Genomic DNA, 21825 nt, shown 5'->3' on the forward strand with positions numbered 1-21825 from the left:
ATCTTTCCATACTAACCCGTAGCTGGAACATTATGTAAGAAGAAATGCTCTTTTTCTAGTATGATCCAAATGGTTCTTTATTTTGCTGCTCTTGGACGGGCCTTAGAGTGTCTGTTTCTTAGTCTAGTTGTATATATAGGTATATATATATTATTTATGTATAAAATGAGAATGTAAACTTGAAATTAAGTCAATGTTCTTTTTTTCTTAGTTGCTCTTTTTTGCGTTGATGATTTATGATAGCGGACCCCAATGCTTTTATAGTTTTTGAATAAAATGTTTGTAACATGTTTTAATAGCAAAATAAAACAAAATAATATTAAAATAATATCAATATAAAAATATATGTAGTTTTACAACAAATCTAAATAGAACAAAATATCAAGGGTTTCCCTTTTTCAAGATACTTTTCAATTAATGTTGCTTTCAAGTAGATTACTCAATTTATTGGCATACAGGGATGCAATGGTGTTCATGTTGTGGCCAGAAAGGTGTTTTGAGAAGAAACCCTTGCAGATTGTGTTTTATTCTACTCTTTTATTGCAAGCTACAGATTCCAGAAAGCCTAAGAAAATAGTTAGGAACATACTGTAGCAATACAGGTATTTCAATGCATCAGTCATGTTACACAGCAACTCCAGTAGCATGTTGATACATCTGTACTCAAGAGACTGTGGTCAGTCCCTGATGCCCTAGGTTGGGCTGAGGAATGGAACCACAGTCGTTTTGCAGGAAGTTTGTACTGATTCAGGCTGTGCCTTGGAATATTGGGTAGCCTACTGTGGGAAAGGAAACCGCAAGGAAGGGATCAGAGCAGCTCTGTCTGCCCATGCCAACGTACACCCCTGTTTCAATGACCCTACCAGTGAAGTTCCACAGCAGGAGAAGGCACTAGCAAATGTTCCATAGTCAAAAGTAGTACCTGGAGATGATGGTGAAGAGCTTATAAAGTGCATGGGAAGGAGCAAATACACACCATCTGTTCAAAGCACACGCGAAAAAATCTGAATTTTGCTACATGATCTCTTTAAATATGGTTGTGTTTGGCTGGAGTTTCTTCCACAGTTCCATTGCTCTTTTTACTGTCTGTGCTGTGATCGTCATATTTTTTCAGCAGGTTTCTATATATTTGAGGGTTTTTTCCCTGAAAATATTGCAGTATGAAAGAGGACGTAGGTAATTTAGTTTAAGCAGAAAATAATGAGACAAGAGTAATAACTATGCACAGAATGAATTTGTGGAAAGTGGATTCCTTTCACTCCGCTGGGTTTTTGGTTTTTTTTTGAAAATACCATATATCATCTTGAAATTACTTTAACATGATGTCTGCTGTATTACAGGAAGGAAGAAGTGCTTGTAATCCAATGTGACAACAATGGTGAATAGACAATCATTTATCATTAAATAGTTACAGATCTGTTTCTTGGAAGAAGGTCAGTTTTGACCTTTCTTTATGAACAATAAATTGGAAACCGTTTATAGTGCAATACGTTTGTCTACAATTACTAATTTCATTTTAAACACCTTTGTACTTTGCTCTTTTTCAGCAAGATCAGAAAGTCCTGAAAGGTAAACTGTATTGAGGCCTATCTTTGAAGGTTTTGGAATTTTTTTCCCTCTAGAAGCAGCACTGTACCTACATTAGAAAAAACAGCCTTGGTTTCTTTAGTCATGTTTGTGTCTTTCTAGCCTTTGTTAATATGATTCTCATTTAGAAACAGGAACTGTGAAATGCGGTGAGGAATAAATAGATCTCTTCTAAATAGACATTGTCAAGGAAGAGCTAAGGAAGTGAATTGTGCAAATTCTTAGAACCAAGTAACGTTTATTTCAGAAAAAGACTCTCTATCAGAATGTCCTCTAAGATGAGGTGGAGCAAACTCTATAAAAGATGGTACATATTCTGGAAATGAATTAATAAAGATGATGATGGATTGTGACATTTGGTTGTTGTCACATTTTTTTAAGAAAGATCATGCACAATTTTTTTAATCATCTCCGGTGTGGAAGTTGAATCATTCATTTTAACTGTATTCAAAAGGCAGTTAAGGTCAGAAGCTGTTTTACATGTGTGTTGACTAGCAACTTCAGTTTTCTTTTTTTGTCTGGGAGATGTAGATGTGATTGGAAATGAAATGGAATTTTATGGGTGCATAAACTAGCTCTCTTTAAACCAATAGCATTCTTTGTTCACTTTGGGCCTCTGATTTGTGGAGAAAGATAATAGCATTGGGTATCAGCTTTTCTGTGAGGTGTTTCATCAGGTGCATAGCTCTCAATTGACAGAATACTACTCTCATGCTTGGAATGAGTGAAATCAGTGTCATCTCCATCAGCTGCATTTCCAGACATCCTTTCCTGCACATGGGCTGGCACTTGGTCATTCTCTCCCTATTTATACTGTGTCCAGACCCTGCTGTTCCTGTAGGTTCTGCAGAGTGCTTCTGTCCATGAGTAGCCAGTGATTGTGTAGATTTTGTGTTAGTTCTGGGACGTGGTGGTTTATGCTGGTGAGCAGGGGGAAGTCAGCTTTGTGGGGTGTGTTAATCACCTTCAGTTCCTAGGACATGGTGTGAAACATGCTTAGAGGATGCTACCATGGTCTCAGCATTCATTTAATTACTTGAATTTTACAGTCAGCAGAGAGGGTGTTTGGCCAAGGCTGGCTATTGGGAAATCCATAATAGTGTAGAAATTTCAGTTCAGGTCTGCACTATCAGATTGTAATTAAGGGGAAGAAGCCCAAACACAAGCACATCTAAAAATCAGTGAAAATAACCTCATTTGCCAAAATAAACTCCTGTTTCTTAGCAGCATAACCCTAAGATATGTGTTCATGGCACAAATATAAAAACCATAAGAAGGGAAGCAGTCAGGAAGAATTTTCACATTTCTGAGAAAAAAACTTTTTTCTGAAAGAAGAACTTATTAAGTAAGGTATGCTGCTGCTAGTGCAGCATTCTACAGGACCTTGATGAGGGTAGAATCTTGATGAGGATGATTCAGGCTAGATTCCAGTTTGTTTTATGTCAAAGTGAACACATTAATAAATTCTTTATGGTGACCAGCCTACTCTCAGTGCTTTAACTTAAAATTAGTAATAGAGCTTTTCTATGGCAAACGTACAATTACTTGTCCTGCCTTTTTCTCCCAGTCCTTAATATGCAATGCCTGATGCAATAATTCCATAACATGGAATGCCATCTCATTTATCACAAAAAAGTTCTGCTTAGAGTGCAGAACTTTAACACTTACTTGCAAGTTGCCTCTTGTATTGCAGAATTTTATCTTGTTCTAATGATGTTTCCAGACAGGTTCAAAAGCTCAGTCAACAGGACTAAATGTGCTGAGAGTTGTTCATCTTAGGTCTGGTGAGAGGGAACTTCTGCTCTGAGTGATTAATGTGTTAAGTGAGGGGTGGGAGTTTCCATATGACTAGGATTTATTTAAATGATTAAGCTGAGATTCTCAAAGGACCCAAAGAGTTTCTTGAGGAGTAATTTCTAGTGCTTGACTCTGTTAGTCTAGTGTGCCTGTTCCAAGCCTGATCTGTGGGTTTCCAAAACTTTGTTTTGAAATTTGAGAAGAATTCCCAGTGATTTTTGTTGCCTTCTTAGTAGGAAATTTAATTTCTTGCAAAACTTACTTGAGAAAGACTCTGTCATTTGAAACTGAAGAAATGCCCATTGGCTTTCTGCGCATCAGATAACACGTAGAGAAAAAAAGCAACTCACTAGTAAGAAAAATGGACCTGCTGAAATGTGGAAAAACAAATATGGGTAATAACTTTTGGCTTTTTCAGTTTTCTGAACTGCACTTGCTAAGAGGCATCAGAATTGCATAGAAATTCTCAATGTCTGTTGTTTCTTTGACATCCCAGATGAATTTTTAGAAGTGTTATATTAGTGGCTGGAATATTACAGAATGCAAAACTATTTTTTTCAGTGTTTATTTAGAATAATCACTGAAAATATCTCCAGCTAATGTACTGAGAAAGTTGCTGTCATCTTAATAATTTCTATAGTTTGCTTTTCCAGTTCTTAAAAATCACAAAGGCAAATGTATGTCAGAGTGAGGAGAAATGTCTGTTTGTTTCCTGTACTACTCATAGTAAATCCATAACTTTACTTACTGATTGAGTTGACTGAACCATAAATAAACTGAAGAAAACCTGTATTTACAGCTGGTAAAAAGACTTTTGAATACAACAGCGTCCTGGACTTCAGAAAGCGTAGTAGGTTGCATAGAAATAAAAGTATTGTTCTTATGTAAAATATTATATTTTTATTCCTTAAAATTTTATCAGAAGTCATATAAAAAAGTGTACTAGTAGGAATTTTGTTAATGAGCACTTGAAGTGAAAAAGGTGATTTTCTTATCTCACTGAAAAGAACCCCAATTAAACTTTATTTTCATTATCTTTGGTATCCACATATTTAATTAGTGCTTTTTCGGTTCATTCTGATTTTGTTGTGGTTGTCCTGAAACATCAAATTGACTCCCTCTGGTGGTTGAAACCAGGTCTCTGCATTCCAAAGGGAGCCTTTCAGAGATCCCTCCATTCTGGAGAGCACAAATCACAAATAATATTTTCTAAGTTTAGTGTTACATCATTATGTAAAACCATATAAATAGTTTTACTTGCTCTTATACAATGTAGCATTAGTAGTAGGTTAGTATTTCTATGTTTTGAATTTCAAGCACAGATTTACAGCCCTTTTTCAAGAAATCAAAGTAGATTATCTAAAGAAAGTAAACACAGATATGGACAAAGTAGGCTTGGCATAATTTACTGTGGTGAAAAGTGAAAAAAATTGGAAAGGTGGAATTTAGGTAAGTAGTGTAATAGTAATGATGCTAAATGTGTCACACAATTACATGAACAAGCTTTTATACCTAGCTTGGGATTTTTTTTCAGCTTGAGAACATTATTTGATTTTAAAAGTAAACATCTAAGAGTCTATCTTTGGCCAGACACCCTTTTAGTATAAAAGGAATAATTCTTCAATATTTGGATTGCAGCTCTGAACCTGAGAGTCTGTCTCTGTTTTTCGGATAATTCCCCCAAATCTCAAATGGCAAAATATGAGAGAGACTTTTTGTGATTCCTTACTGCAAAAGATTATGGTTTGGATCTGCACTCTGTCTAAAACCACAACTGTCTTCACATTGATGGGACAAAAATATAAGAAAGTATCCTAGAAGATTGGCATTTCCTTGCTTGTGAGCTCATAATGCTTTTCATATATTTTATGTAATCTCTTTCAGTGGAGTGCCTGCCTTATATAAGGTCTCAGTAATGGAAATGAGGCCATCTGCATTTCAGTCAAAGTTGTTTTGTGAAAGACATACTCTATCTGCAGCAGAAAATAAATTACATGAAGACCTTTAAAACCTTCACAGCCCTTTGATCAAGCTGAGAGGGACTTTCCTCAGTAACTCCTCCTTAACTTTCTATAGAGCAGCTTGTCTTCTCTGCCTACTGATGTCATTATCTATCCAACTTTGGGGGTTGACTGCTGCCTAATGTTCCCCTCACCTGTATTAGCATTGTTTCTACTTTCCACATTCTGACACTCCGGACTGAATGCCAGCATCTAATAAACTCTACCTTTACTTTGCTTTGCATCATCACTGGAACTGTATCTTGGCCATTCACTTTCCCTGCTGTACCACCAGTGTTTTCTCTTTGCATTGTGTCTACTCTTCTGCTGCTGGGTATCAGTAATCCAGCAGGCAGACTTCTGAAAAACAGCAAGCTAGCAATTTAGTGTTATCTGTTCTTTTTATTTCAGTCCCTGTGCAAATATCCTTGGTGTTTTATGTGAGCAGAGGGAGACAGAGTCCCCTGAGTGTGCTGCAGTTCAAGGCAATGTGGTGCAAAGGGGAGCAGAGTAGGAAAAAATGTGTAATACAAACAGATGCATCTTCGCTAATAAATATCTGCAACTGTTAATTCCACATAGAATATGTAAGAGCTTTATTTCTGAGCTGGCACTGTAAGTTATACTGGTGTTGCCACTTCCCAACTGGCATGAAATTTACTATCTCATTAGAAGGATTCTTTAAAAGACATTAATATCCTTGTGTTGGATTTTTTCCCCCTCCTCTGGGGGAGGTTTCTGTTCAGTCCTCCCTGTTTCTGTGCTTGGGATCAACCCCATTTTTAGGCCAATGCTTGTCCAAGATCAGGATGTGCCATAAATATTTATAAGAAACATTGGAATAATGTAAGGTCTTTCTTGATTTCCTGGCTATAATAGACAGGTTGTAAGACTAAGAAGTTATGTGTAAATGCTAGATTTTGCATAAAAAATGAGAAAAACCAAACCCCTAATTATTCTTGTGTTTTGGGGAGAAAATACTTCCACAACAACAACAACAACAAAAGGAACTGGAAGGTACTGTTTTCAATGCATTTTTGGGGTCAGTTGTCTTTTTTCCTAAAAAAAACAAAGTTGCCAACAGTTCCTTGAAAGATTTGCCCTACATCTTGCCTTCCAAGGGTTTTGTTTGGAGCACTGGCTGTCACACCCCTGAAATAGCAGCGCTATTTGGGGATACTTGTTCAGCAAACCTCCACCCACTGTCTTATTGGCTTGGAGCGTGCTGCCCTATCTTGTGATACTTCAGGACATACCTGCTGGCATGCCCAAATGGTAGTTGTTTTGATACCCTCACTTCAAGGAAGAGCTTTTTCCCCCCTCTCCTCTCTCTCTGTCATCACCTTGAGATTAGAACAGTGGTAGCCCCCCTGCTGTGAATTATTCAGCAAGTGTAAACTCAACAATGTCACAAATGTGCCTGCAGCATTCATGGGTGGAGAAGAGAGGAAAAAAAAGTAAGTGAAATCCTAAGTTCTGGATGTATTTGGTACCCTTTGTAGCAGCCTCATTTTGCCTCCAGATCAGTGATGAGGCAAACACTGCAGGTCTCTAGAACCCTCCATGGTGCCCTTTCAGTCATCCCTGGGGGGATGACTCGGGGGACTTGGTACACTGCCTTTTTATGTGGAATGATACTGGTACAATTGAAAACGTGTTGTCTTTCTCATGTGGGTGTGGCATCAATCATTTTAGTGTTTTATAAAGGGAGGTGAGGGGAAATTTTTGTACCATGTCTGCTCCATGAAATTTCTTAGCATTTCAGGATATGATGCAAGAATTGTGTATGTATGCAAGTGCACAGACACAGTTATGTCACACATGCTTTCAACTTAAATTGTTAATTTTCAGTTTATATTGAAGTGACTGGAATAGACTGATAAGCTGGTACTTGCTGACTTGGAGACATTGTACCTACATCATTCTTTAACCAGCAAGTGGTGCTGCCAAATTGAACCTGAGTTGTCATCTTCACAGGGTTCTCACTGGCAGTGGTACTGATTTTTGCACAGAAGATCCACAGTCAAAAGAATGCTGTTTTACATTCTTCCCTCTGCATAGATACCATGCAGAGGGCACATTAGTGTCTAACTGGTTAACCTGATGCCATAACTAACACTGATTTATTATCATTATCTAATGGAATTATCAGTGTATCATAGATTTTGGGACTGAGAATAAAGTTACATAGAAATTCTACATTTTAGCTATATGTGCATTTATCTTTGCCCTGTTTTTATCCTGCCTGCAGCAGTAGTATCTAGAATTAAGGGTATTCATGTTCCTTATATCAAAAAGGCTTATTCTGGAAAGTGAAGATATGCCTGTGTGCTGATGGGTGTAGAGAAATGTGTATGTTAGGGCTCTTCTAGGTGAAATATAAATAAAGTAACTCAGAACCCCAAATATAGCTCAGCTTGGATTTCTTGATAACAGATCATCCCAGGTTTGAATTTAAAAGTGTTTCATGTTCTGATGTGATTTACTGGGCACATTTGCTTTTTTTCCTGTGACAGAAGTGGTTGGCCTGATATTTGCATGAACTCTGGCTCATAAGTGGAACTTTCACTCATGTACTCAGTATAAAAGAAACAGCAAACACTCACATTGAAAAACTTTCTGGAGACAACAAATTAGATGGCATTTTTGTTTGTGCTTGTTACAAGTGTTTGATCCAAAAGCCTATTTGGAGAGAAGGAATCTGATTTTAGTAAATCAATATAATAAAGCCTTTGATTTTTTTAAAAAGCCAGCTAACTGTAACTTCAGTGTTGGTATTTCAAGGCCTCTCACTGATATTTTAGAAGTTTGTGGTTGTTTGAGCTTCCTTTCCAGGCCCTGGGGAAATAAGAGTATGGTAAATCAAAGCCCAGATCGCTGTTAGCATTTATTTTACTTCTCATTATGACATGTATGCAAACACTTAAAAGAAATAGGAAAAAGGTATAATCATGATAAGATTCCTTTTTTCTGAACAAAGGGGAGTACTTTTCAAGTTTAATTTATTACACTTCTCCTTAATACTATAAATACTGAATTGAGTGCCTCATCAAGTTTGACAGTTCACTTATACTTCTGATTCAGTGATAGTACTTTTTAAAATAATTACTGACTCTTGAGAGATAATCCAAGAAAATAACTCTGTAAAATACTTCTTCTGTTCTGAAATGTGTCTTAATTTCTTGCATTTTTTCTTTTCCAAGTGAGGAAGTTTTAAAACTGCAAAATGCAGTTGAATACTTAACTGTTGAGTTAAGTACTCAAAAAAAAGTTATTGGGCTACCTTTAGAAGAAATTTTTCATTTTCATTTGCAGTTTTTCTGCTTTCATTGCCCATGACAACCAAAGTCCAGTGTAAGATTGAAGATATATAATGAATCAAAAATATTTAATAACATTCAGTGGAATCTAGGTGACACTTTTTTTTCAGTTTGATGCATTCTCCTGCATAATTGAGTGAGTGGAGAAAGAAACTGCTGATTTTATATATTGCAAAAAAAGTTCTATAAGTGTCAACCTAAATCTGGATGCTTTTGTCCTCATGCTAAAATGAGATGCTCTGGAGGCTGTCTTCTTTCATCCCTGTTCTCTTGAGAGAGGCTCTGCATCTAGCTTCTCAAGTGGCATAAAGAAGCTTTGCCTACACTGAAGTTAACAGAGAAATGACAGATTATGCCAGCTGAGAATTGAGGTACAAGACTTTAGCTACTAGAACTGAAATGATAAAATCATCCCATGGGAGGTAACCTAACCTTTCACAGTTTATTGATCATCTGACTTGTACTTCTGATGTCACTAGTTATTCTTAGCATTTCAGCTTCTCGCTCCTGCCGTCTGCCTCACAGGTCTTGCTGTGGCACTGCTTCCCCCAGGAAGCTGCCAGCCACCTCTCCTCCAGGGAACAGGCTCCAGATTAGGACATTTTCTGCACTCTTCAACACTGAACAATTGCTGTTCAGTGGCAGTTTTCATGCCAGTCTCAGTCCTCTTTAGTCATGGCTATTCAAAACCACTTTGCTCGCCTAATTTCCCAGCATCCTCACCACGGACACATCGCTCCTGTGTTAGCTCCTTATTTACACAGTGGCCTCACTGCCACCTTATCACCATGCCAGGGCTGCTCTTATATTACACAGTGAGCAGTGTCCCTCTAATGCAGCTTCTCAGAGCAGAAATTTAACTCCTTTTCCTGTGTTTCATCCTCTGCTCGTGTCTTATTGCCTGGCTAGTCCTTCTCTGTCCCATCTCCTGCCAGTTACTTTGTGGTTCTCATAGCTGCCAAAATTTCCCTCTTACTCTCTGTTCCTTATTCCTGCAACTTTCAGCCTCCTGCGGTATTTCGTCTTTTCAAAGATTTTTTTTCAATCTATTTCAAAGACACTGTTATAGCTTTTCAGGTATCAGTGCTTTTCAAGTCCTGAATGAGTTGGCACATAAATCTGGTTAAAGAAATTCTAGGTTTAAATTGTAGAGTAAATTTAAAGTATTATCTTTATTGGTGAGGGGGTGAATCTTCCACTCTTCTTGGCATTTCGGGCTCTCTTCTATAAATTCCCTAGTGCTCTGATTATGTCATGACTGACTGATGGCTAATTCTGCAAAAAGTGTTTTTATTTTTTTTTGTACGAAGAGGCCAAATGGAGCCAGTTTCCTTTACACTAAAATGTGCAAAATTGTTCTGGGTTTTTTTTTCATTTTATGAAAAGCATACGAAAACTATGAAAAGTACTGTACAAGTTATTAGTAACTTTAGGCTCTTTTTTTTGTAGAGCATAGTTCAAAAGAGTAGCACAGGTATAAATTCTCTTTTCTTTGTAATACTTCACCAAGATACTGTCTGGGGTAAGGCGTGGTCATTTCTTTTCATACTGGTTCTTCTAGATTTTACTTGGGTTTTGTGTGTTTTCAGGAATATGTTTGTATTGCCTAATACTGCTGGTTGGAGAAGCCTGTCATCTGTCTTTTGTCAGATGTAGTTTTATTTTAATGTTCCAACTTCTGTAGTCCTCCTTTTTTACTTCATAAACTTTAACTGTTTCTTCTGTATAAGAAGAACAACCATGAACAACCATGGCAGGAGAAGGAGGCTCATCAGCTTTATGCCCTGTTCCTATCTCCAGCCTTTTTTGCTGTCCCAGCCCAACTGTGTAACTGAGACATTCCTTTGGGAAAAGGTTATCTTGGATCCCTGCAATCCCAGCAGTCCACACAGTTTCTCTTATGTAAGAATCATAAATGTACTAGACAAGATGGTCTATAAGCAAGTCTCCCAGAATTCTTCTTGATTGCATCTCAAATCAGGAATGACAACTATTCAGCTGATGACAGCATTCCTTATTTCAGTTGCTGGATTTAAAGGTGGCAGAAATGTTTGCCAAGAAAGGTAACTGCCAAAAAAAAAAAAGGAAGATTGCCATCTTGGGAGGTGGTGGTAAGAAAATGGGCTACTTTATTTTCTGATGTTTTCCTTTAGCGTTTGTGATTTGAAAGATGTGTGTTCCTAATACACCAGGAATTGAAACCAGTCACCAGAAACAGAGATTGAAATGCCATCTCTTAGTGGAAGACTTAACAGTTGTTCAGTGTTCCCATTGTAAGGAATGGTTTCAAAATGCAAAGCCTGAGGGTTGGACCAAGTTCCTTTACCTCTTTTTACACATGCTTCAAGCATCTAAATCACTCAACAAGCATGCCATTTTTCAAGTGTCTTATTTTCTTTCCATAGAATTTCAAAAGCCCTGTGGGAAGTGCCATCTATGGAATATAATTGATATGGACACTCTTCTGAGACTATTTTTGTTGTTATGTTTCAAGATAAAGGCAATTGAGTATTTATAGGAAAAATAAATACATATGCCTTTTGCAATGTGTTGTAACTGAAAATTAAATATTTTTCTACTCAAATTTTGGCATATTTCCTGGAATCACTGAGCTTTCAGTAACGTTTTTAGTTAATATTCTGCAGCCTACTGTTGTATTCACCGCAGCTGACTCGAGCTCAGAGAGTTTGTCTTTATTTAACCTTAGAGAGGAATCCCAGGCTTGCTATGCAGTTGGCAGAGCTGTTGGGAAGTATCTGCTGCGGGCTGCAGTGGAGAGAGTTGAGGACAGGGTCTGAACCGTGCCTGCTACAGCTTTACTCCATTGGTGATATGAAAATCCTGAAGAATAAGTGAAGTTAGCCTTTACCAAACTCTGATTAATATTTGCTTTCTTTATCAATCCCTTTCCTCCTTTGTCAGTATTTTTACGAACCCCGTTGCTGAGATTTTGCTGCTCCTTGTGATGTTTGAAGTTGAGGGCACTGATTAGGACATTAATTTTTTACCAGCAGAACATATATATATGTATTCATGTAGAGGGGGTTAAAAAGTATAAAAAGCCCTGATGAGAGTAAGCATTCTGCATCACCTTTGTTCTCCAGAGTCTTCAAATTGCAATGATGTGGTGGTGGAGGGAAGATGCTTCACCTTAAAGTCAAAGCTTTTAAAGACGCTGATTCTGATTCTCTGCTCCATGACACATTTTTCACACTGATGTAGCTCCACGGAGCTGCTTTGTGTCTTTCTTGTCAGCTTGTAACAAGTATGAATGTAAAGGCCCTGTGGCATTAGGACTGTGAAACAGACAGTAGCAAACCGTTCAACTTGATTGGTGATCTTATAGTTACGTGTTTAGAATAATTTCATTGATGAGGTTGACTATTACTTAGTTCAGTTTTAAGACAGTAAATATCCCTTTAAAGTTAATATTTGCTATGTCAGCAGTTATTAGAAGTATTGGTGGTTAGCAATATTTATGCCAGGAAATAATGTTTGTCTTTATTTGTTGGTAAGCATTGGCTCTGAAATTATATCAAATATTATGTATTGATTTCTGTGGATTCAAGTCTAGAACTACCGTAATATTTGTTTTCTCCCACATTAAGGAATGAGGTTAAGGTCAACTTGATGAAGTAGATATTCTAGTGCTAAAGTTATTATTTGAGTGTGTGAAAATTCTAGAAAATGTCTAAGCTACCAAACTGAGCCTGGGTTCAGTTGCAGATTTTACTAATAGTGAAAGGAAATTTCCATTGTTAAAAAACTCTGAAGGCCTCCCTTCATGCTACGTTTTCTGAAAATGAGGAAATGCAATGCTGGTCCAAGATGGGAAGTATAATCAGCCTGAATCACCATGCAGATCTGTGGAGGTTGATTTTCAGCTAGTGTCTGCAAAATAAGCTGCAGGGATCAGTTTGCAAAGACTATTGTGAACCAAACCCTGCGGGGCTCAGTTTGCAAACACTATTGTGAACCAGACCCTGCAGGGTTTGCTGAGCTCCAGTTACTGCTCCTAGTAAGGCTTATTATCCTGTCACAGAAGATGTAAGAAAATCCATCTCTCCCCTTTAAACATGATAAACCTTTGTCACCTACAATGCAATTAATGTTAAAAATAGAAGAGTGCCAATGATAAGATTGTGACTTGCAGGCAATGAGCCATTGTCCAAGTACAGGAGACTTATCTGGCAGGCCAGTCAGCCTACACGGCTTGCTGTCAGTTTGCTGATTGCCATTTCTCTCCGGGTTTGATGAAATATTCATGTCTTTGCTCTGCTCTCTGCAAGCACTATTGATTTCTTGTATAAACGCGGCTATATTTAGTCTAGACAAATGGAATGTGGATTGCTGCTGAATAAATGGGATGAAAGGCTGGGGGTTTGCCTGTCCCTTTCTCTTGGTCGGTGGCAATTATTTATAATCAAGAGTAGTTTTTGTAAGTTAAAGGTGATTTTTTATAATTTAGTGATTAGTCTCAGAACAAAAGTAAGCACTTAGAATCGATCTGTTGGGATAGTGGGCTGAGAAGCCAAATTATGCTGCGAGGTTTACAATCACAGTTTTTAGGATTTTTAAAAAAAGGCCCAGTAAAGTGTATGCTTTCAGAATTTTGAGAACAAAAAAAGTGTGATCAGTAGAAAAGATGCCTTTTCCTTTATTTTTATAAAATCTTTTACTAATAGATAATTTTACTAATGATCATACAGTTAGAATTCAGTCCTCTCCATTTGCTGCAGTTTCAGCTTTTACTGCTTCAATTTTGCTGTCTCTGCTTACTAGAATCTTTCTGTTTCGTTTTGGTTTTCTCCTTGGAAACAAATACAGCTGCAGCAGGGAAGAAGGAGAAAATATGCTTAAAATCTTGTTCCCTAGTCATTTCTGACAGCATGTTTGTTTTCAGTTAATAATCTTATTTTCCAATGAAGATAGTGGAGGACTAGGAACTAGAGTGAATGTGTTTGTGTTTCACTGTCCTCTTGTGGATGGAATCAGAACTGCTGGGCTTTAGCAGAGACCTTCAGCTGCTATTTATTTTCCTCTTGGAGATATGCTGCTTGTTAGTCTCTTGTTCTTTTGAAATAGATAAAGTTACACTCACTCTCTTCACTTGATGTGAAAACCAGAGCTTTACAGGTATTGTAGTGAAAGTTATCAAATCTCTCTGTTCTGCTGCCTTTTAGTCCCTTTGATTTAAGTTAGGAGATAGAAAATACCAGATCCTCCATTAAGTAGTTTAATGCTGGATTAAGAATTTATAACATGGCTACAACAAATTGAAGTAATTAATTTTCTTACAGGCCATATATAGTGTGCTATATATGTGTCAAATTCTTTTCTCGTGTTATATGTTATTCCTCTGTGTTTGCCAGGTATATGTATATGCAGTAGCCATGTAGCACTGAGTAGCTTTTCCTGTGTAACAGTATCCTCAGAAAAATCTACGTATTAGCTTTGCAAAATCTCTTGCGGTGCAGGGCCTTCATCGTATCCTGAGCAAGTGCCCTGAGTGTTTATTGTGTAGCATCAATAGTGCCTAGGAGATTTTCACTAAATATTTCTCCATTGAGCTACAATCTGGTTTTAGAACCTGTGTTGTGTGTTAACCTGTTTAGCAGAATGTTATTCTGGGAGTATTTTTGGAGAGAATGGAAGGGAAGGGCTGAAGATTGCATAGATTGCATTAAATGTTTTGAAAAGACTGTGCATGGACACAATCTGGGAGTGAAAGGGGTCTTTTTCCCTGTAGGAATGCTCTCTATTCTCCTCCTCCTGTTATATTTAATATGTCTGTGTGTTGTTGCTCTCTTCCCGCAGTGGATGTGAAGTCGGAGGTTCCCGTGGGCCTGGAGCCGATCTCACCGTTAGACTTGCGGACGGATCTCAGGATGATGGTTCCCATGGTGGACCCGATAATGCGCGAGAAGCAGCTACAGCAGGAGCTGCTCCTGATCCAGCAGCAGCAGCAGATTCAGAAACAACTGCTCATTGCAGAGTTCCAGAAGCAGCATGAAAACCTGACCCGCCAGCATCAGGCCCAGCTCCAGGAGCACATTAAGGTAGCAACATTTTTCATTTATCCCTTACTTTATCTGCAAAGTCAATATGCTTAAGCAGACACAGAAAGGGAACATGCCTGAAAGGTTTGCTGTGACTGAGAGATGGTGTTTGACTGCTCTTTTCTCTATGTTGGGGTGATAAAAGCCTTTTAAAACAAAACTGCTGGCAGTGAGTTGTGCACAGCAGACCGAGGCAATACTGTGAGAATCACTGAGCTCATGAAGCCACCACACCCACAGAAGATTGAACTACCTGTTTTACAACCTGGATTTCCAGCTGAACTTCACTATGGCTGGTTTTTCGGTATATACTGTTTTCAGTATGTTAAAAGACTGCTTTTTTGGGCTACTGTTTGAGTTTGTGACCACAAATCGAGTTGATAGGCAAGTGCATAATATTTGCATTTGTAAAATGGAGGCAGACCCTGATAGTGTTGTATTTTCACTCTTCTCTGAGCTGCCTCACATAATACAAAAAGAAAATGATTTATGGGATTGCATGCACTATGGCAGGATTGCTATAATGGATTTTTACCGGGAATTTATGATCTTGCCTTTCATTTCATTTTTTTCACTCTTATCTACTTGCCATTGTGCTGCTGTGCTAAACTTCCACTTGACAGAGCTGACAAATGCAGCAGAGCACAGCAACCAGAGTTAGGTGATGCACAGGCAAAGAACAATGTGAAGTTTCCAGTCATCTTTGCCAAAAGAGAAAGAAGTGAAACCAGAGCAGCAGGCAGCTACCTGACACTAGAGTTCAATTTGGTGACAGCCAGTAATGCACTATGCTGCTTAAAAGTCAGTTAAAAGATGAAAAGAAGTGTAAGCATAAAAGCAAGCCCTGATCCTCAGTTACTCAAGGGGGTTGTTTTAACCTGGACTGACCTAGAAAACATTGCAAACTGCACTTTCTCATGTCTTTTTGTTCTGTGCAAGTTACAACAGGAACTACTAGCCATTAAACAACAGCAAGAACTCCTTGAAAAAGAGCAGAAACTGGAGCAGCAAAGACAAGAGCAGGAACTGGAGAGGCATCGCAGGGAGCAACAGCTTCCTCCCCTCCGAGGCAAAGAAAGAGGACGAGAAAGTAAGAGCCAATGTACCATGAATCCTAATAAGAAATGAATCTATTCCCCTTTGCATTCTCCCAGCCAAAATGAACTATGAACAGGAACCTGAAGGAAGCCTATTCCTGTGTGAAATACGCAGGTCGAGAAGTCAAGACTGTGCTTTGAGAAGGGCAGGGCCACCCACTGCACCCACAGAAACACATTTCTGGTTTGTGTGCAGACTTGGAAGACTGCAGGAAAGCACAGCTTGACAGACTCGTAGATATGCATCTCAAGAGTCAAGCTCTTTGTATAAAATAATGAGAAAATTTGAAATCATAAAGCTTCACAGTTTCTGAAAAACTTATTTCTCAATACAGAAAGCACTACAGAACAGCAAAAATTAAATTAGTTGCTGAGATTTGTTTCAAGACTGAAAATAAAATGAAATATTTAAGAATATCTTAAGATGAAGCTTCTAAATATTTTGCTAGGACTTTTTCAAATTGTCATGTGTTTGTTCTTGATGACGTTTCTTGAGGTGTAACCAAGAGTTTTTTCTAGCTTACATATAGCTATAAAGAAAATAACTATAAAGATTTGTTAGGATTTGGTGCTCACTAGAGGGAGACAGATACAAATAATTCTCTTTAGTGAGGTCAGTTGGAAAATCAGGTTGAAGTACAGTATGAAGATATTCAAAATGAAGCTGCCACAAACAGATACTGTTACTTGCCCTACTAAATGAGCACAAGAATTAACTGACAAAGACTGAAGCAGAAAAGAGCTTTTTTTCCTCAGGTGGAAAACTATTATCACTTCAGCAGATGTAGGTGTACCATGTTGTGGGCTTTAGAAATTTAGGTGTCCGTGGTGCTCCTAGTAGTTTGAAGAACAATAAGCCCGTAAAAAAATTTCCATCGTATTGACCTAGAAATGTGAGGGTGTGGAAACTGGAGGAACAAAAGGTTCCTCTAAGTAGTATAAAAAAGTCAGCCTCCATATGAAGTTAGGCTTTATTAGTGCTCCTGCCAGAGGAAGAGCAGAAATGTGACCTCAGTGGTTCCCTTCTCAATTTGAGCTTGCTGGGTGGCTATTCAGGCTGTAACAGCCAGCCAAGTAGCTTGTGACCCCTCCAGGCCCAGCCCCAGCCCCAGAGTTTGTTGGTGGTGATGATCTTTTTAATGAGTAGAGGAGGGAAGGGAGGTGTGGGCAGGGGAGTTGGAGTATGAAGCAGAGCAGTGGTAGAGGTTTTTTGTGGGCAATGGGTCACATGGGACATGCTCAGCATCTCAGCTGTGGTGTGTCAGGGTTGGGTAACCAAATACTTAGAGTATCAAATATGCCTTAGTGCTGCACCTTTGAAAGAAATGAGGTTTCATCCCTTTTTTTTGTCACTGATTATGGAAAACCAAAATATTTTTTGTTTTCATACTTTTTTTTTTCCTCAATGAACACTATTTTGGCTATGATGTCCCATGCTGCAAGCTTGAATTGGCAGTTTAACCTTAAAGCTCTACTTGACACGCTCTACTTTTTGTTCTCTATTGAGCTGGCCACCAAGAGAGGTCAAAATGAAGTGTCTCCTGTCTTCCAGACTTTGCACGTAGAGGCTCTTAAGGGTCTCCAATTAAAAGACTCACTGCTGGCTCTTTCTGCAATGTTCTGTTTATAACCAAGACAGTGTTCAGAGGACAATTTTGCTGTGTTACTACTAGTACTTTATTAAAAGAAAAAACATCCATTACTGAAAACTCAAACTGACCTTTTGTTACTGTCTTTTTAGTTCTATTGTTGGTTTTGTATTCGGATTGTTGGAAACTATCAGGAAATAATTTAAATTCTTTAGATACATCTGGCCCTGGATAAATGGCCTCATCTACTGTTGAAATATTCCTTATGACTTCACTGGATTTTTGGGTCATGGCCAGCTTCAGGCTTCCACAGACAAGCATTTAATCCAAATGTTATCTCATTTTGACTTTTTCTACCAATAGTTACTTTATAGTTTACAAAACTTCCAGCAATAAGTCACAGACTCTGTTTGGTAGTTTGTTTTCTTTAAAAAGGTAATTTTTTTAAAGTAAAGATAAGATGCATTTAACTCTCTGTTTCTCAGGGGCAGTGGCCAGTACAGAAGTGAAGCAGAAACTTCAAGAGTTCCTGTTAAGTAAATCAGCTACAAAAGACTCTCCAGCAAATGGGAAGAATCATTCCATGAGCCGTCACCCCAAGCTCTGGTACACGTATGTTCAGTATTAAGCTGCTTCCTTGTCTCGTTGAGGTATCAGCTAAAACTTGGCAGAATGCTTTTCCAGCAGGGCTGTTGAGAGTCTGCCTCCAGAGCAAGGCAGCAGTTCAACCTCAAAGATTAGCAAAAAGCCAGAAGAGTTATATTTCTGGTCAAACTGAGGAGTATTTGGTGTTCAGTGATGAGAACTATACAGAACAAGACTCTCTCAAAAATCTGTATAATTGTTTTTATTTCAGCTGCTTCAACTGTAGCATCTATAGCTGTTGCTGTCACAAATTTTGCAACCATACCTGTCATTTTACCAAGTATCTTAATTTTTTGTGGTTAGAAAAACTTTGTCTTACTTGGATTTTGAATCAATCCCAAAACATTTCCTCTTGAAGAGACGCTGCTTTGCTTCCAGTGAAGTTGCTTGAATGGTGTTAGTAATTCACAAGGATTTTGAGAAAGACTGTGGTCATTTAACTTTCCTGACTCACGGATTTTAGTATCCGGACTGCATATTCTTAGGATAACTTGGCCCTGACAAGAATCTACTTAGACCAAGGAAGCAAGTGATTTTGTTGAATCCTTCAAATGGTCTGTTGCCATGTAAGAGTTTACAGTTTTGCAGTTTTTATTCCCCACATAAATGAATCCAACAAAATGAACTGTGTTTCTGAAAGACTTCAATGTCATGCCCGCATTGACCTTCAATAGGACAAGCAGAAGTGCATATGGTACACTAGATTTCCATCTTTTACTTCTTATTTTTAAAAAGGATTGCTGAAGGTTGGCCCTTCAAGTTTGCATTCTGAGCTAACCAGAGCATTTTGGTAAAATGATTTAATATATAGTTATATTGTGTTTGGTGGAGATGCAGTAGTTAATTAATTTTTTCCTTCCAAATAATGCCTAAAACTCTATTGAATATGTAAGATTTCTGGATGACTGAGTATGAGGAGCTCTGCAGAGGATGCCTTCTGCTACACTACAGAAAGTAGTACTTCCTCTCATGACAGAGATGTGTTACTGATTAACCACACTGCGTTGGAAAGACAAGCAGAGTCTGTAAAAGGCCAAGCAAAATAATTTTTAGATAAACACAAAGTTTGAAAGTTTTTCTCCTTTCCCTCTCTCCCTCTCGACATAAAAAAAATCAAGCAATCCCCCCCCACCCTTTCCAAAAAACAAAAAACCCAACCCCTGTTTCTGAGCCACATGATGCAATTTCTACGTGGTTGTTCAGAAATCTCTGCCCACAATATTCTTTTAATACAGCAGTTGTCAGAAAATACTCTTCAGCTTGAAACTTCTCTGCTGACATAAGTGCCATGTGCTGCAGAGTGGTGTGCTTACAAAAGTTACAAATTGAACTTAAAGTCAAGGTTTCATTTACCTTGTCCACTAAATAATTTGGGGGAAGGGGGTATCCAAGAGATAACAGGTCAGTATAGGTCAGTATTTCTGGTTATTTTATACAAGCCCTCCTGCCCTGAAAATCCCCCACATTTTGATAGAGAAGCCTTGATCAATATACCTCTTTTTGTACATGATAAACAAGCCTTAAGTGGCTTTTGCTGTGTGTCAGCTGATTCATATTAAAAAGCAACCACCTGAAATGGTCAATTCCCCAAACTGGAGGCAGACCCTGTCTGTAGATCAACATGAATCTTATCCTATGTGACTTCTGTAATGAGTGCAAAAAATGCGTTTTTTGGGAATCCCATGGAGTTCCATAACTTACTGTAAGAGTGAAATTGGTTACATGAGCCTGTGGTTTGTGCACACTCAGACGAACAAGCACATAAACACAGCTGAGATGTGTACAACATGTGTGGATAGTTACTGCTGGTCACCTCAGTGACAGCTAATTTGTGACCTCTGTGTCTGCTGCAGGGCTGCCCACCATACCTCACTGGATCAAAGCTCTCCACCCCTGAGTGGGGCCTCGCCACCATACAAATATACTTTACCAGGAGCACAGGATGCTAAGGATGATTTTCCACTTCGTAAAACGGGTGAGTTAGCGTCATTTATTCGAGCCCCTTGCCCAGCAGTTCTCCCACCCTTTATTTTTACCAGGCTGTCCATCAGCAAGGCATATATCATATTCCATAAGTTCAAGATGATACTATGAGTAAGTTCAAAGATCCAGCCTGCGTATTTCCAAGGTCAGCCTGGCCACATGGTACCAAGAGTCGATGTTTCCCAGTGCTGACAGCTAGTGTGGGCTTCAATTCTGATAAATTTTATTTCTAAACACATCTTCATTTCATGGATCTTTATTTTCTTTGCCTTTCTTCTGGCTTTAACAAGTATCTCTGCCGTGTTTGGTAGATAAAGTAACTATCTTCAGATGGTATTTTGCTCTTAGACAATGTTTTTCAGGGCATTTTGAGGGGAAATCATGGAAGGAGGAAGAATTGGATTAATATTATAAATTGTGTCATTGATTGTCAGCGTTTGTAAGAGTATCACAGAATATTCTGAGCTGGAAGAGAGCCAGAAGGATCATGGAGTCCCACACTTCAGTGAATAGCCCATATGGGGGTCGAACCTGTGACCTTGCCATTACCAGCTCTGCACTGTGTCCATTTTGCATGTCTTCTGACACATAGAAAATGTTCTTTTGAAGGTTTTAGAATATTTTAGAAGATCTAACAATTGAATATATTTTCTTGACAGCAGGTGAACTGTAGACTTAGCTTTTTCTGCACCATAAAGAAAGCTAGAATGGCAGTGGAGTCCATGTGGCTGTTGCCTCAGGACCTTGGTGCAGTGACTGGTATCCAGGAATGCAGGGAGACACTCAGAGGAGGGGGGAAAAAGGAAAAGAAAACATTAGATCGCTTATTGCATGAGTCTGCTGTTGAGTGATATAGTTACGTTCAGAGAGAAGGTCTGACCCCCTACTGTGCTAACAGCCTTTGAATGCGATTTTGCCACTGGGAGATTGAAAACTAACTGCAAAACTGACTTGAAAAGAAGTGGCATTTGGAACCAGAAGATATTCAGAGAGAAAATCCAGCCTGAATCTAATACTTTTGGGCAGACTCTCTAAGTTCATACTATATCCCCAAATATTTTCAAAGGAGTGGAAGCATGAAAAACAAAATGCTAATTTATTCTAGCTGAATTACCCTTTGTACAATATGGTGGCAATATAACAAGGTTCTATAAAATCTTGTTCAGGCTGTTCAACATAATAAGTCCTTATGTGGTTCTCTGTTTAATACCACCATACAACATATATTTTCTATGCCAATAGACTATACATTTTCATTTTTTGAACAAAAGGATGCATTCTGCATCTTCTAAATGCTATGAATTCATCTACATGTATTTGAAATGCAAGCTTTAATTTTTCTTCCATGTTTATGTATCTTAAATGTTATGATTGATATTTATGATGTGTCAGCCTGTTGATCTGTAAAACAAAACATTTTCAGACTTTGTAACAGTGAAGTTCTCGTGCAGCTGCTAATACTTTTATATCTCTGTGGGGGTTTCAAAATATTCCTTAATTCAATTCCCATTGTCTGCATAAGAGGACTATAATATAATTAAATCCAGATGTTTTCTATATGTTATTCCAAATATTTGGGCATGCAGTGCATCAGTTCCAAAATTGAACGAAGGAGATGATGACTCTCTGAAAAGATATCTATAGAATAAATAGACAAATAATAATATAATCATTAATATAAACTTTTCTATGACATTGACACAGTGATTCTGATAAGCAAATATAAATGAAGTGTACAGCATGTTTAT

The 21825-nt window shown here is 38.2% G+C and overlaps 1 protein-coding gene across 13 annotated transcripts in view; it reads left to right on the forward strand.

Annotated features, from left to right (window-relative positions):
• HDAC9 (histone deacetylase 9) overlaps positions 1 to 21825 on the forward strand; it is a 268924-nt gene that overhangs the window by 212388 nt on the left and 34711 nt on the right. For 7 of the 13 annotated variants that reach the window (XM_059844298.1, XM_059844368.1, XM_059844308.1 and 4 more), the window contains 4 exons: positions 14522 to 14763; positions 15703 to 15853; positions 17935 to 18061; positions 19948 to 20069. In XM_059844298.1, the coding sequence (XP_059700281.1) occupies positions 14522 to 14763; positions 15703 to 15853; positions 17935 to 18061; positions 19948 to 20069 (642 nt within the window). The remainder of the gene's footprint in view (positions 1 to 14521; positions 14764 to 15702; positions 15854 to 17934; positions 18062 to 19947; positions 20070 to 21825) is intronic. The other 6 variants (XM_059844272.1, XM_059844326.1, XM_059844279.1 and 3 more) reach the window with 3 other exon arrangements.

Source organism: Haemorhous mexicanus, chromosome 1 (assembly GCF_027477595.1).
Source record: "Haemorhous mexicanus isolate bHaeMex1 chromosome 1, bHaeMex1.pri, whole genome shotgun sequence".
In the NCBI taxonomy this organism is placed as follows: domain Eukaryota; kingdom Metazoa; phylum Chordata; class Aves; order Passeriformes; family Fringillidae; genus Haemorhous; species Haemorhous mexicanus.